The 12,711-nt window shown below is 44.1% G+C and overlaps 1 protein-coding gene across 1 annotated transcript in view; it reads right to left on the reverse strand.

Moving 5' to 3' along the window:
• GPR158 (G protein-coupled receptor 158) overlaps nt 1-12,711 on the reverse strand; it is a 124,807-nt gene that overhangs the window by 96,321 nt on the left and 15,775 nt on the right. The window contains exon 2 of the mRNA XM_081834217.1: nt 10,193-10,298. Within this exon, the coding sequence (XP_081690343.1) occupies nt 10,193-10,298 (106 nt within the window). The remainder of the gene's footprint in view (nt 1-10,192; nt 10,299-12,711) is intronic.

The following is a 12,711-nucleotide window of genomic DNA, read 5'->3' on the forward strand; positions in this document are numbered from 1 at the left end:
AATCTTTCCCAGGTCTACCTGGAGATGCTGGGAACTGAGCCTGGGACCTTCTGCATGCAAAAGCCATGTGATTCTATGATTCCATCTTTGATTCTACGTGCAGCTGACTGTAGCATCCACCAAGCGCCTATCCTACCTAGAGGAAATGTCCTTCGTCAAAGGGAGGTGTCTACTAGCATAGAACAATGTGTGTCCATTTCTACCCCAGCATCACCTAACAACCACCTGGCAATCAAAGAAAGCGACTGACTCATTGTTAGCAAATTCTGAATGGCTTTACTAAAGCTATCAGCAAGCCTCCTGTTTGCCAGCCTCCAAATCTATGTGAACTGTTAGTGGGAGCTGCACCATCTATCAGCGAGCCTGGATCTCATCCTTGTAATTCCAGATGTCTGTCTGTCTGTCTGTCTGTCTGATGCAGACAGCTACCTTCAAGAGCACCAGGGCTGAAAGAACATTACATCAAACAGGTCACACCCCCCCTTGCTCACTCTCTCCAACCCCCTTTCTCTCTCTATTTCTCTCTCAACACGCCCTTTCGTATCTTCCCCCTTCCTTGTCATCTACATGAACTCAAGCTAAGCAACACAAACTGCCCCTCCCACTGGATTAGAATTTACTTTTTTATCATATCTAATGATCAACCCTGTAGCTTACAAAAGACACATACAACCACCTCCTTTCCTATACTGTTTGTACGAATGGAGGAAATCTTCCTGGAGACTGAACTCGTCCTTTTTTCCTTTCCTTTTCTAAATTGGCTTAATGCAGACCTACTCAAGACACCTGAGATCATTTCCATGTAGCACTTCTTGGGGGGTAAAGCAAATTGCTGGCCAGGTGTATGACTGCATAGGAAAAGGGACAGAACAGGAGCATTGTTTGACAGTGTGCAATTATGCACCCAATATATACAGACACTGAAATTGGAATGCTGCATAGAAATGTGGATAGTTAAGTGGCTTAAAGGTAAAGGGACCCCGGACCATTAGGTCCAGTCGTGGCCAACTCTGGGGTTGCGGCGCTCATCTTGCTTTATTGGCCGGGGGAGCCGGCGTACAGCTTCCGGGTCATGTGGCCAGCATGACTAAGCCGCTTCTGGGGAACCAGAGCAGCGCACGGAAACGCCGTTTACCTTCCCGCCAGAGAGGTACCTATTTATCTACTTGTGCTTTGACGTGCTTTCGAACTGCTAGGTTGGCAAGAGCAGGGACCGAGCAACAGGAGCTCACCCCGTCGCGGGGATTCAAACCACTGACCTTATGTCCTAGGCTCTGTAGTTTAACCCACAGCACCACCCACATCTCTTAGTTAAGTGGCATATTAATGTCTTAAATTAAAGCTCTTCCCCCACCCTGTATCAAGAATAAGAATAGTTCTGCTACGGAGAGGTGGTACTCCCAATTCATATCCTAAGATCAGGTTGTATGCCACTACAACTCTTCTTTTTAAGGCATGTGGTATGGAAAAAATAGTATTTTGATAGTATAGCTAGAGATCAAACCCTATATTGCTTGCAGAGAATCTCCCAGGAGACTCAATTTACTTTCTTTCTTTTCTCTCTCTAATGACATCTAGCATAAAATTCTGATATTACAGTTTGAGATGAAACACTGGCAATAGGCCAGCACCATCAGAAGTTAGAGTAAAAGGATTGCATTAATACACACACACAGGCCAACAGCAACAAAATATTCATTTGGCTAGCCTTTGTATTTCTTCTGCTTCCCAAGGGTTGGTGGCATTTCAAGATGGATATTGCGCTCCTGGGACCTAATTTAAGCTGTCAGGTTTCCTAAGAGAACTCATTTTTCTTACTATCCTATTACTCATTATGACGGAGGCATCAGGTGCATGAATTCTTCTTAGCCCTTAGAGGGTGTATTGCCACATCATACATTTTGTTCAACTTAAGACTCACCCATAGTAGAAGATGTTAATCCATTTGTGTGCAAAAAGGGAATATGACAGCTTTTTAATATACAGAATTTCACTGCCCAAATTAAGAAAGAACAGAAGGTGGCGCGCAGTTCTATTTATTTATTTCACGTCACAACACCTATATTTTCCACCTGCATTATTGTGCTCTCACAAATAACTTAAGGCTCAAACTTTAATGAGTCACTATCACACTTGCTAAGTATAGCTTATCATCTGGGGTGCTTCGCCAACAACCTGAGACAAAGAGCCATGCGCAATTCAAAACGGTGCAATGAGACAATTAAAAAGGACAGATCCAAACTGCTCTTTAAGATTGGACGCAGTGGGCTGGAGATGTGGTGTAGTGGTTAGAGTGTCGGACTAGGACCTGGAAGACCAGGGTTCAAATCCCCATTCTGCCATGAAGCTCACTGGGCAGCCTTGAGCCACTCACTACCTTACAGCCTAACCTATCTCACAGGGTTGTTGTGGACAGCTCCTTGGAGAAAAAGGAGGGTTAGAAATTGAATAAATATACTATTGTTAGCTAGACAGCATCTTAAAAAGTGGAGACATCGCCTTGCCAACAAAGGTCCGTATAGTAAAAGCTATGGTTTTCCCAGTAGTGATGTATGGAAGTGAAAGCTGGACCATAAAGAAGGCTGATCGCTGAAGAATTGATGCTTTTGAATTATGGTGCTGGAGGAGACTCTTGAGAGACCCATGGACTGCAAGAAGATCAAACGTGTCCATTCTTAAGGAAATCAGCCCTGAGTGCTCACTGGAAGGACAGATCGTGAAGCTGAGGCTCCAATACTTTGGCCACCTCATGAAAAGACTCGACTCCCTGGAAAAGACCCTGATGTTGGGAAAGATTGAGGGCACAAGAAGAAGCGGACGACAGAGGACAAGATGGTTGGACAGTGTTCTCAAAGCTACAAACATGAGTCTGACCAAACTGCGGGAGGCAGTGGAAGACAGGAGTGCCTGGCGTGCTCTGGTCCATGGGGTCACGAAGAGTCGGACATGACTAAACAACTAAACAACAACAACTATTGTTAGGCAGAATCCATTTGGTGCATTGACAGAAGAGCTTTGAATCCAGCAGCTATCTCAGGCAAAACTAAAAGAAGGGAGCCATTTTATTTTATTTTTTGCCAATTTGCTATTCCCTCTGGAGTCTCCTGTCGCCCCCTGCATGCCGCCTTCTAATCTATCATTATCATTTCGGCAATTTATATAAAGCTTAAGGTCTGTGACATACAGAAGCTCAGTACAAGGAAGATAAAAATTAATTTAAAGTATAAAAATCAGAATTCAGCTAAAGCCCGTACTGAAATCATAACAAAACCCAAAAAAGAAAAGGAAAAAGTCTTGAGTAGGTGCTAGAAGTTCAACAATGAGGGAGCCCATCTGACCTCAACTGAAAGGAAGCTCCATAAAATTTGGCCCACAATACTGAATGCTCAGCTTATGGTAGATACAAGCCACACCTTCAAACCATAGGGGGCCACTAACAATGACTTTGTACCCATTACTTGGCTGGAAAACAGCACAGCAAAATGAAGAGACGTGAATTTTGAAGGACAGGTGTGTTTCAGCTTGCGTATTGTTTCAAAAGTGCCACCTACCGAGGTTCACCTTTAAATGCAAGCTGAATCTATTAGATGAATATGAGTATAAGGAAATGTTTATACAGAGCTTTAGGACTTGAGCCGAGACCTCCCTGATCTGAGCCCAGAACTCCATTCGTTGCAGTACACCAGCTCTCAGAGCCAAATCAGGTGTGAAACCATTTATTCTCAACTGTTGGGTGTGTGATTGCGTGGGTTCATGCGTGTTTGTGTTTAAGTAAATCTGCTGAGGTAGCCCCAGTTTGGTCAGGGACCTGGTGAAGATACAGAGGTTTAACCCTTTGCCTCCCACTGTGGTCCCAATCCAGATCTGTATCGTTGTCCCCCACCCCAGTTCTTTGTGTCTGCTATTTGCACAGAAAGGAAAACTCCCATTGGCACCAATGGCAGCTTTCCTTCTGGCACAAATAACAGGTAGAATCCCCTAATGGGGGGTCCCACTGGGGTCACAATCCAGATCACGTACATTGTATCTGCTATTAGTGCTGGAAAATAGGCTTCTACAGGTGCAAATGGGAGTTTGCCTTCCAGTGCAAATAGCAGGTGTGGTGGGCAAAAGATGTAACACTCCTTTCTGCCCTACCTCATCAAAGTCCAAGTTTAGATCAGCCCCCCCCCCATGCTTGCTATTTGCATATTTAAAAATCATCCACGCACTTGCTAATTGTGTGAATTGCTCCATGTCTAACTTGGCACTTGGACTGAGAGTTGTGCATGGTTTGAAAGGGTCCTGTCACTACTGCTCATCAATTCCTATGGATGAGCCAAACTTCAAATGTTTTGCAAGAAATAACTTGTCTCTACTTAATCCTTCCATGCCATTTGGTAAATCTCTACCGTACCTTTAAAGTAATCATTCCTTCTAAATGAAAGGGAAAAAAAAGCCCTAATGTACACTGTTCTTCTTGTGTGAAATGCTCCATCCCTCTTTATCAGTTGAGCTGCTCTTCTCTCTTCAGCATGCAGTACATTCTCCAGAGCTGCAACACACAAAATCTTCCCGTCACCATGACCTACTTATTCTCGTTTTGCTCTTTCTGAAAAGAGTGTAAATAGAAACCTAGCCCCTTGGCACCCTCGATCTGCCTTTCATAAGGCAGTCCCAAATGTGAGCAGAATACTGGCTACACCACCATTCATTAAGCAAACTAAATGTCAAATCCTTGCTGTTTCCAGTACGTTTTTCATGCCATTATTCCTATTTACTCGTGTCCTTTCATTTTAGAAAGCTGGTAGCTGGCCAGGCTTAAGCAATGTCAAGTTTCTGTTAAGCAGTTAAAAGGAGCCTGCTCCAACCTGGTGCCCTCTAGATGCTTTGGGCTACAATTCCCATCACCCCCCAGATCATTCGACTCCAAAACATGTGGAGAGCACCACCAGGCCAATGAAAACTGTGGGGAACCTTGGGCCTTCCAGATGTTGCTGAACTACAACACTCATCAGCCCCAGCAACCATGACCACTGGCCAGGGATGATGGGAGTTGTAGTTCAGCAGCTTCTGAAGGGCCAAAGCTTCCTCACACCTGGTTAAAGGCTACTTCCAGGTGAAACATCCATTCCTAAGGTACCAATGCAAGATTCCTATTGAGAGTTCCTCTAGAATTTGCAGCAACCCAGTTCCTAAATAATGGAAGAAAGGAAGCACTACTTTGTTGTTGTTTTTCTTAATTCAATTTATATACCACCATTTATCCAAAGACCCCAGGGCGGTGTACAACATTAAGAACATAGTCTATGCAGCATAATAATAAAAACATAATACAAAGCATAATAGCAAAATAATCATAATAATGGCATTTTAACTACTGGAAAAGAGGAGGCTGAGAGGAGATATGATAGCCATCTTCAGATATCTCAAGGGGTGTCGTACGGAAGATGGAACAAGCTTGTTTTCTCCTCTTGTGGAGGGTAGGACTTGAACCAATGGCTTCAAGTTACAAGAAAGGAGATTCCAGCTAAACACCAGAAAAAACTTTTTGACAGAGTTGTTTGACAGTGGAACAGACTCCTTTTGGAGGTGGAGGACTCTCCTTCCTTGGAGGCTTTGAAGCAGAGGTTGGATGGACATCTGTCATGGGTGCTTTAACTGAGATTTCTGTATTGCAGGTGTTTGAACTAGATGACCACTTGGGTCCCTTCCAACTCTACAATTCTGTGGTTCTATTATTCTAGTGGAGGTGGACTCTTTGAGTGCTAAACACTTTGAGCTCACAACCTTAAGATAAAAGCAGAAGAAAAGGTGAGAGAGGGTGGAAAATGTTCTGGATTCAGCCTCGCCAATGAAGCAAGAATTCTCTGTTTTGTTTTGTTTTTAATTCCGAGCCCCTCTCATCGTTAACCCAGTCTGTAAGAGGGAGTTGCCTAGATCTCCTCCTCCAATGGAAGCAATAGGGAGCCTGTGACACACACACACACACACACACACACACACCTGGAGGCTGCTAAGCTTCAACTCCCATCAGCTCCAGACAGCAGGGCTGATGCTCAGGGATAAAGGTGGGCTGTAGTCCATCATCACCTGGAGGGCTACAGCCCCAGCCCCAAGTGGCTGCTATTTACTTTAAAAACCATTCATGCCATGGCAAATTGCTTGAGTGGTGCCATGCCTGGTTTGGCTGCAAGAGAAGTTAAACTGATCCTTACTCCCCAAGTTCCCCCACCCAGCACTGCAAACTGACCTGGGTCCCAGCTTTTGCTATGCTTCAGATAGATCCTACCTCATTAAAGTAAAGGGACCCCTGACCATTAGGTCCAGTCGTGGCCGACTCTGGGGTTGCGGCGCTCATCTCGCTTTATTGGCCGAGGGAGCCGGCGTACAGCTTCCGGGTCATGTGACCAGCATGACTAAGCCGCTTCTGGCGAACCAGAGCAGCGCACAGAAACGCCGTTTACCTTCCCGCTGGAGCAGTACCTATTTATCTACTTGCACTTTGACGTGCTTTCGAACTGCTAGGTTGGCAGGAGCAGGGACCGAGCAGGGATTCGAACCGCCGACCTTCTGATTGGCAAGTCCTAGGCTCTGTGGTTTAACCCACAGCACCACCCGCATCCCTTCCTACCTCATTAAAGGTGTTTTAATCTGTTTTATAACATCCACTTGGTCACACCATTCAAGTATGCAAAAAAAGCACCTTAAAAAAAGGCAACTGCAATCTAGCTTGGCCCAGAGAAATAAACAAAGCTGAGTTCTAGTTTTAAGGGTGAAATGCTCAGGAACTGCAGACATCCTTATGCATCATTCATGATCTCCTGCTTTCTTACATCCTGTCATGCTTTCCATCATGCTCCTGAGATCTAAAAACAACTCAAGCAGCAGACCTGCACTGGAATTTATTCTGCACGCAAAACAATTAAGAGCCAACCGCAGATTCACTCTTCAGATGCTCCCGAATGGAATTCCAGGCACAAATCTAAATGTTAGCTCCAGGAGAGGGATTTCATTTTGGCATCACATTTTTAAAGTTTACCACCTCTTATCTTTTCCCCTGGCAAAGGCATCCCCTGACAGAGGCCAACTCTAGGGAAATGAGAAAGTCAAAAGAAACCCTTTTCTGCAGTTCGTGAAAGGGATTGACTATTCTATGGTCTTTTAAATATATTTGTGGGGGGGGAGGGGAGTTATTGGTTTGCTTTCGTTTTATTGTGTATTTTGTGTTCCCGTTTTGTATTTTTATGTCGTGACCCAACCTGTGATATTTGGATAAAGGTATACAAATTTAATATCAAATAAAAATTAATAATAATAATATTGTCACAGTGTCATTGCAAACTCCCTGCTTCCAAGCACTGAGAATGCCCTTGGGAATGGCAACAATCCAAGTACGGAGGAAAAGCTTGAAAGGACTTAGTAAGACTCACAAGCTCCAACTGCCTGACTCCCCTCAACTGTATACAAATCACGCCTCCCGTACCCCCCTTAAAAAAGTATTTAAGGAGACCACTATAAAATATATTGGGTCTGGAGGGCCCTGGCCCCCCACCACAGAGCTGAGTACTGGACAATGTCACCTAGATTCTGACCGGTGTAAATCACCAGAGACATGTGGAATTTTTTTGCAATATTCACTATATTTACAAATACAGTGGAACCTTGGGTTACATACGGTTCAGGTTACACACTCCGCTAACTCCGAAATAGTGCTTCAGGTTAAGAACTTTGCTTCAGGATGAGAACAGAAATCGTGCTCCAGCGGCGCAGCGGCAGCAAGAGGCCCCATTAGCTAAAGTGGTGCTTCAGGTTAAGAACAGTTTCAGGTTAAGTACGGACCTCCGGAACGAATTAAGTACTTAACCCGAGGTACCACGGTATGCAGGATGAGAAGGGCAAACGGTGGCCATGACCAGGATGACAGGGTTGATTTGTTTCTGCTATAATTAATTGTGTTTCTTATGTTCTCCATCACTCAGGCTGTATGCGGAAGATAATTACAGCTATTTATAGCCTTCGGATCGTTCACAAGTAACAGGCTTTTGCTTAGTTGTTGTTTTTCTTAAAACCAAAATAGGAGGCAGGATCTTGGAAGTCTCTGAAAGATGCTGATCCTTACATGAACCCAAACTCCTTCATGTGCAGCTAGCCAAAGCAAAGAGTTACAGCAAATGGTTGATAAGTGACTGATCAGGGTCAAAGAGCATAGGAAGCTGCCTTATACTGAGTTGGCTTGATAGCACGGGATTGACTACACTGGGAGAATCTCCCCAGGATTTCAGGAAGGGTCCCTCCCGGCCCTACCTGGAGATGCTAGGGATTGAACCTGGGACCTTCTGGTGCAAAGCAGATGCTAAGGACCTTCCCCACAGAATTTGCCTTGCTGTTCTTTCGTCATTCTGCTATGTTATGGACACCTCCCTCCTGGTCTTTCTTTTCTACAGCTGAAATACCGAATTTTTGCTCCATAAGACGCACCTGACCATAAGACGCACCTAGTTTTTAGGGGAGGAAGCCCCGTTGTTTTTTTTTGAGGATCAACTCAAAGTTTTGCAAAGGGGGGAAATCCTGTTTTTATGGGGTTCAACTCACAGTTCTTCAGTTTCTACAGTTTCAAGACAGATAATCTAATCAGCCAGTCACATGTCACTGGGGAAACAAACAGTCTCAGTCTGGCGAACATTCAACAATGGAGGCCTGGGCAAGGGGGTGGGACTGGAAAGGGAGCCAGTGATTGACCACACATTTTCTCCATAAGACGCACAGACATTTCCCCTTACTTTTTAGGAGGAAAAAAGTTCATATTATGGAGCGAAAAATACGGTACTCCCAGTGGCGGTTGATCCATTTGAGCAAATGAGGCACTGCCCTCAGCCAGCCCTCACTTTCCTGCCTTCTTACTTAACAGCAAGTTCAGAGCGTGGCCCTGGCTGTCAGCTTCATCCTCATCACTCTCAGTGTTGCCACTGTAGAACCTGGTAGGGAGGAGGATGGGGACAACACTAGAATTTGTTGGCTCTGCCTGTCACTGGCTCTAGCGCCACCTACTGTCGATCTCCCTGTCTTCCACCCTACCAGTCCAAAGAGGCTGAATACCACTGAATATGCTACACTCTTGCTTAGGAGGGGAGTACTCTTGAACACAATGTCTACTTCCAAGTAAGCAGAATCAGGCCACACACTACAAGCACACTTCTGAAAACCAGTCACACACCCAAAGTCGTAACTTAAATACATGCCTCCTACATTCAAGGTCCAACCCAGGCACATGGTTAGAATCCCGCAGATCAGGAGGAGTCAGCAAGGTACCACCCCAGATGTTGTCTAAACACATCTCCCAGCAGCCTACGCCTGGTAGTAAATGGTCAGGGATGATGGAGGTTGCAGTCCATCGACATCTGGAGGTACCATGTTGGCCCCAGGGGAGAAAATCTCATTGAATGAGGGTTTAGTTCTGATCAAATATGTATATAATCATGCAATTAAATGCACTGCTACCAGGAGCTAAACCATGGTTTGTCTCAGCATTACATGCAAATCTGAGCTCATGGTTTGTCTCCCCCAACAAACCACGACCAGTAAGCCAAGAAGAAACCTCGATTACGAGGTTTGCTTAAAACAACACAAGCCTGGGTTCACACATAACACTAAGCCAAATCATGACTTAGCTCCTGATAGAGCATCAGCAAGAGTATGCGAGGAGCAAAGTAGCCACAATTTTCCCAATGTGTACCAGTGCACTTGCTTGTTCTCACTAAGCCGTAGTTTGGCTTAGCGTTACATTCAAACCAAGCTATTATTTCCCTACGCATGTTGTTGGGGTTTTTTTATGTGCATTTCCTTGTATGTTTAGCACTGAAATAAAGGACCACAAGTCTGGCTGTACATGAAGCGTGTGGGTGGGTGTGAATACACATATATTTGTGTCCATGCATTTAAAAGTGATTACTAGACATAAGCCCAAAATAGAAACTTCAGCCCATTTATTACAAGAGCCTTCTATGGCTTGGATGAAGGAACAGCAGTTGCCAACCACAAAGTTACCTTGTTCTACAGTTCGCTGCCATTGAAAGCTTGTACGGTCCATCTTGTGTGGGAAGCTTATTCCCATTTAAAAAGCAGGAAAATAAGGTTAAGTCTTGCAATGTGGAAATCAAAGCGAAACATTGTAGAATACATCATTCATTGAGATTAAGGTACGTTTCCTTACCTCGGAGCTATTTAAGTGGCATGTGTGAGTTCCTGAAAACCAGCCCTCATTTGAACATTGGTCAATGTCCACTTTTTGTAAGTTTATGTCCACTTTCACAACACCCCTGGAAGAAGAATAAGAAATGCCATTAATTCACATAGATTCAACACAACATTTTCCTTTCACTGTTAAAAATGGTGGGAATGTAGTGCTGAATCTTAACTGCATTTATGAAAAGCTATGGTTATTTGATTTGATGTACTGTATTTCTAGGATACTAACAAACAGTAAATAACAGCAGAACATCATAAATACAGCATAAATCATATAAGATAATTAACAAAGCATGAATAAAACAACTGCAATCTATAAAACACTAGTAACAAAACAGCAACCAGAAAATAAGCTAAACAAGACATTTACAGCATGGGTCATATAATATGATTAACAAATCAATGTAGCATTTCTATAAAGCGATGTTAACAACATTAACAAAATAGCACCTAAAAAAAATTCAGCTAAGCACTGTTAAATCCATACACACTAATCATCTCACTAAGTTGGTTCTGATAACGAGTGCCAAACTTGCTCTGGTTATTAGTACCATGAGTAAAAAGGATACCTTTTTAGTGGGCTGTTACACATTAGTGGATAGCTGCAAATGCTTTATGTTTTGTGCAATTCTTCATTTCAAAAGCTTGTGTACTCCTACCCATCCCACAGATGTTGGCCCAGTCTAACCTATTCAGTCTCTCCATTACAGTCTGAAAACAACATCACAACAAGCTCCCAGTCGGCTCTTAAGCCTTCTCTGAATCATCATCAGCTCATGTGTTGCTTGACATGAGATGTTAAGCTGGAAGAGAGCCATTCGTTTTGTTTCCGCCATTGTCAATAGCTGCCAGTATCACATAAAGAATTGCATCAAGCAGATTTCACAATTTTCACAGTACTCTAATAGGAGTTGTATTCAGCTAAGATCTCCTCTGAACAGACCCACTGAAATCAATGGACTTTGGTTAGTCATAGAATCATAGAATTGTAGAGTTGGAAGGGACCACGGGGGTGATCTAGTACAACCCCCTGCAATGTAGGAATCTTTTGCCCAATGTTGGGCTCAAACCCACAACCCTGAGATTACGAATCTCATAGAATCATAGAATCATGGAGTTGGAAGAGACCACAAGGGCCATCGAGTCCAACCCCCTGCCAAGCAGGAAACACTATCAGAGCACTCCTGACATATGATTGTCAAGCGTCTGCTTAAAGACCTCCAAAGAAGGAGACTCCACCACACTCCTTGGCAGCAAATTCCACTGTCGAACAGCTCTTACTGTCAGGAAGTTCTTCCTAATGTTTAGGTGGAATCTTCTTTCTTGTAGTTTGGAACCATTGCTCCGTGTCCGCTTCTCTGGAGCAGCAGAAAACAAACTTTCTCCCTCCTCTATGTGACATCCTTTTATATATTTGAACATGGCTATCATATCACCCCTTAACCTCCTCTTCTCCAGGCTAAACATGCCCAGCTCCCTTAGCCGTTCCTCATAAGGCATCGTTTCCAGGCCTTTGACCATTTTGGTTGCCCTCCTCTGGACACGTTCCAGTTTGTCAGTGTCCTTCTTGAACTGTGGTGCCCAGAACTGGACACAGTACTCCAGGTGAGGTCTGACCAGAGCAGAATACAGTGGCACTATTACTTCCCTTGATCTAGATGCTATACTCCTATTGATGCAGCCCAGAATTGCATTGGCTTTTTTAGCTGCCGCATCACACTGTTGGCTCATGTCAAGCTTGTGGTCAACCAAGACTCCTAGATCCTTTGCACATGTACTGCTCTCAAGCCAGGTGTCACCCATCTTGTATTTGTGCCTCTCATTTTTTTTGCCCAAGTGCAATACTTTACATTTCTCCCTGTTAAAATTCATCTTGTTTGTTTTGGCCCAGTTCTCTAATCTGTCGAGGTCATTTTGAAGTGTGATCCTGTCCTCTGGGGTGTTAGCCACCCCTCCTAGTTTGGTGTCATCTGCAAATTTGATCAGGATGCCCTTGAGTCCATCATCCAAGTCGTTGATAAAGATGTTGAATAAGACCGGGCCCAAGACAGAACCCTGTGGCACCCCACTAGTCACTCTTCTCCAGGATGAAGAGGAACCATTGATGAGCACCCTTTGGGTTCGGTCAGTCAGCCAGTTACAAATCCACTGAGTGGTAGCATAGTCATGCTTTACCAACTGAGCTATCCACAGGACTCCTCGTACCCATTGATTTCAGTGGGCCTACCTACTCTGCGTATGACAAACACTGGATGCAATCCAATATTAGTCAATTAGATTTATGAGCCATTTGTGGAATTGGCTCCCTTTGCAGAATGTTCTTGATTGAATCGGAAGGCTTAGAATTACTTAACCAACTACAGGTACAGAGTCTAAGAGTCCTGCTTGACCTGCTTTTCAATAAACAGTTTTGCTGTGGGGGCCAGAAGTGCTTTTTATCTTCTGTGTTTATTGTGTAGACTCATCCCTTCTTCAATAGAGAAG

The sequence above is a fragment of the Podarcis erhardii genome, assembly GCF_964252035.2.
Source record: "Podarcis erhardii genome assembly, chromosome: 12".
NCBI lineage: Eukaryota > Metazoa > Chordata > Lepidosauria > Squamata > Lacertidae > Podarcis > Podarcis erhardii.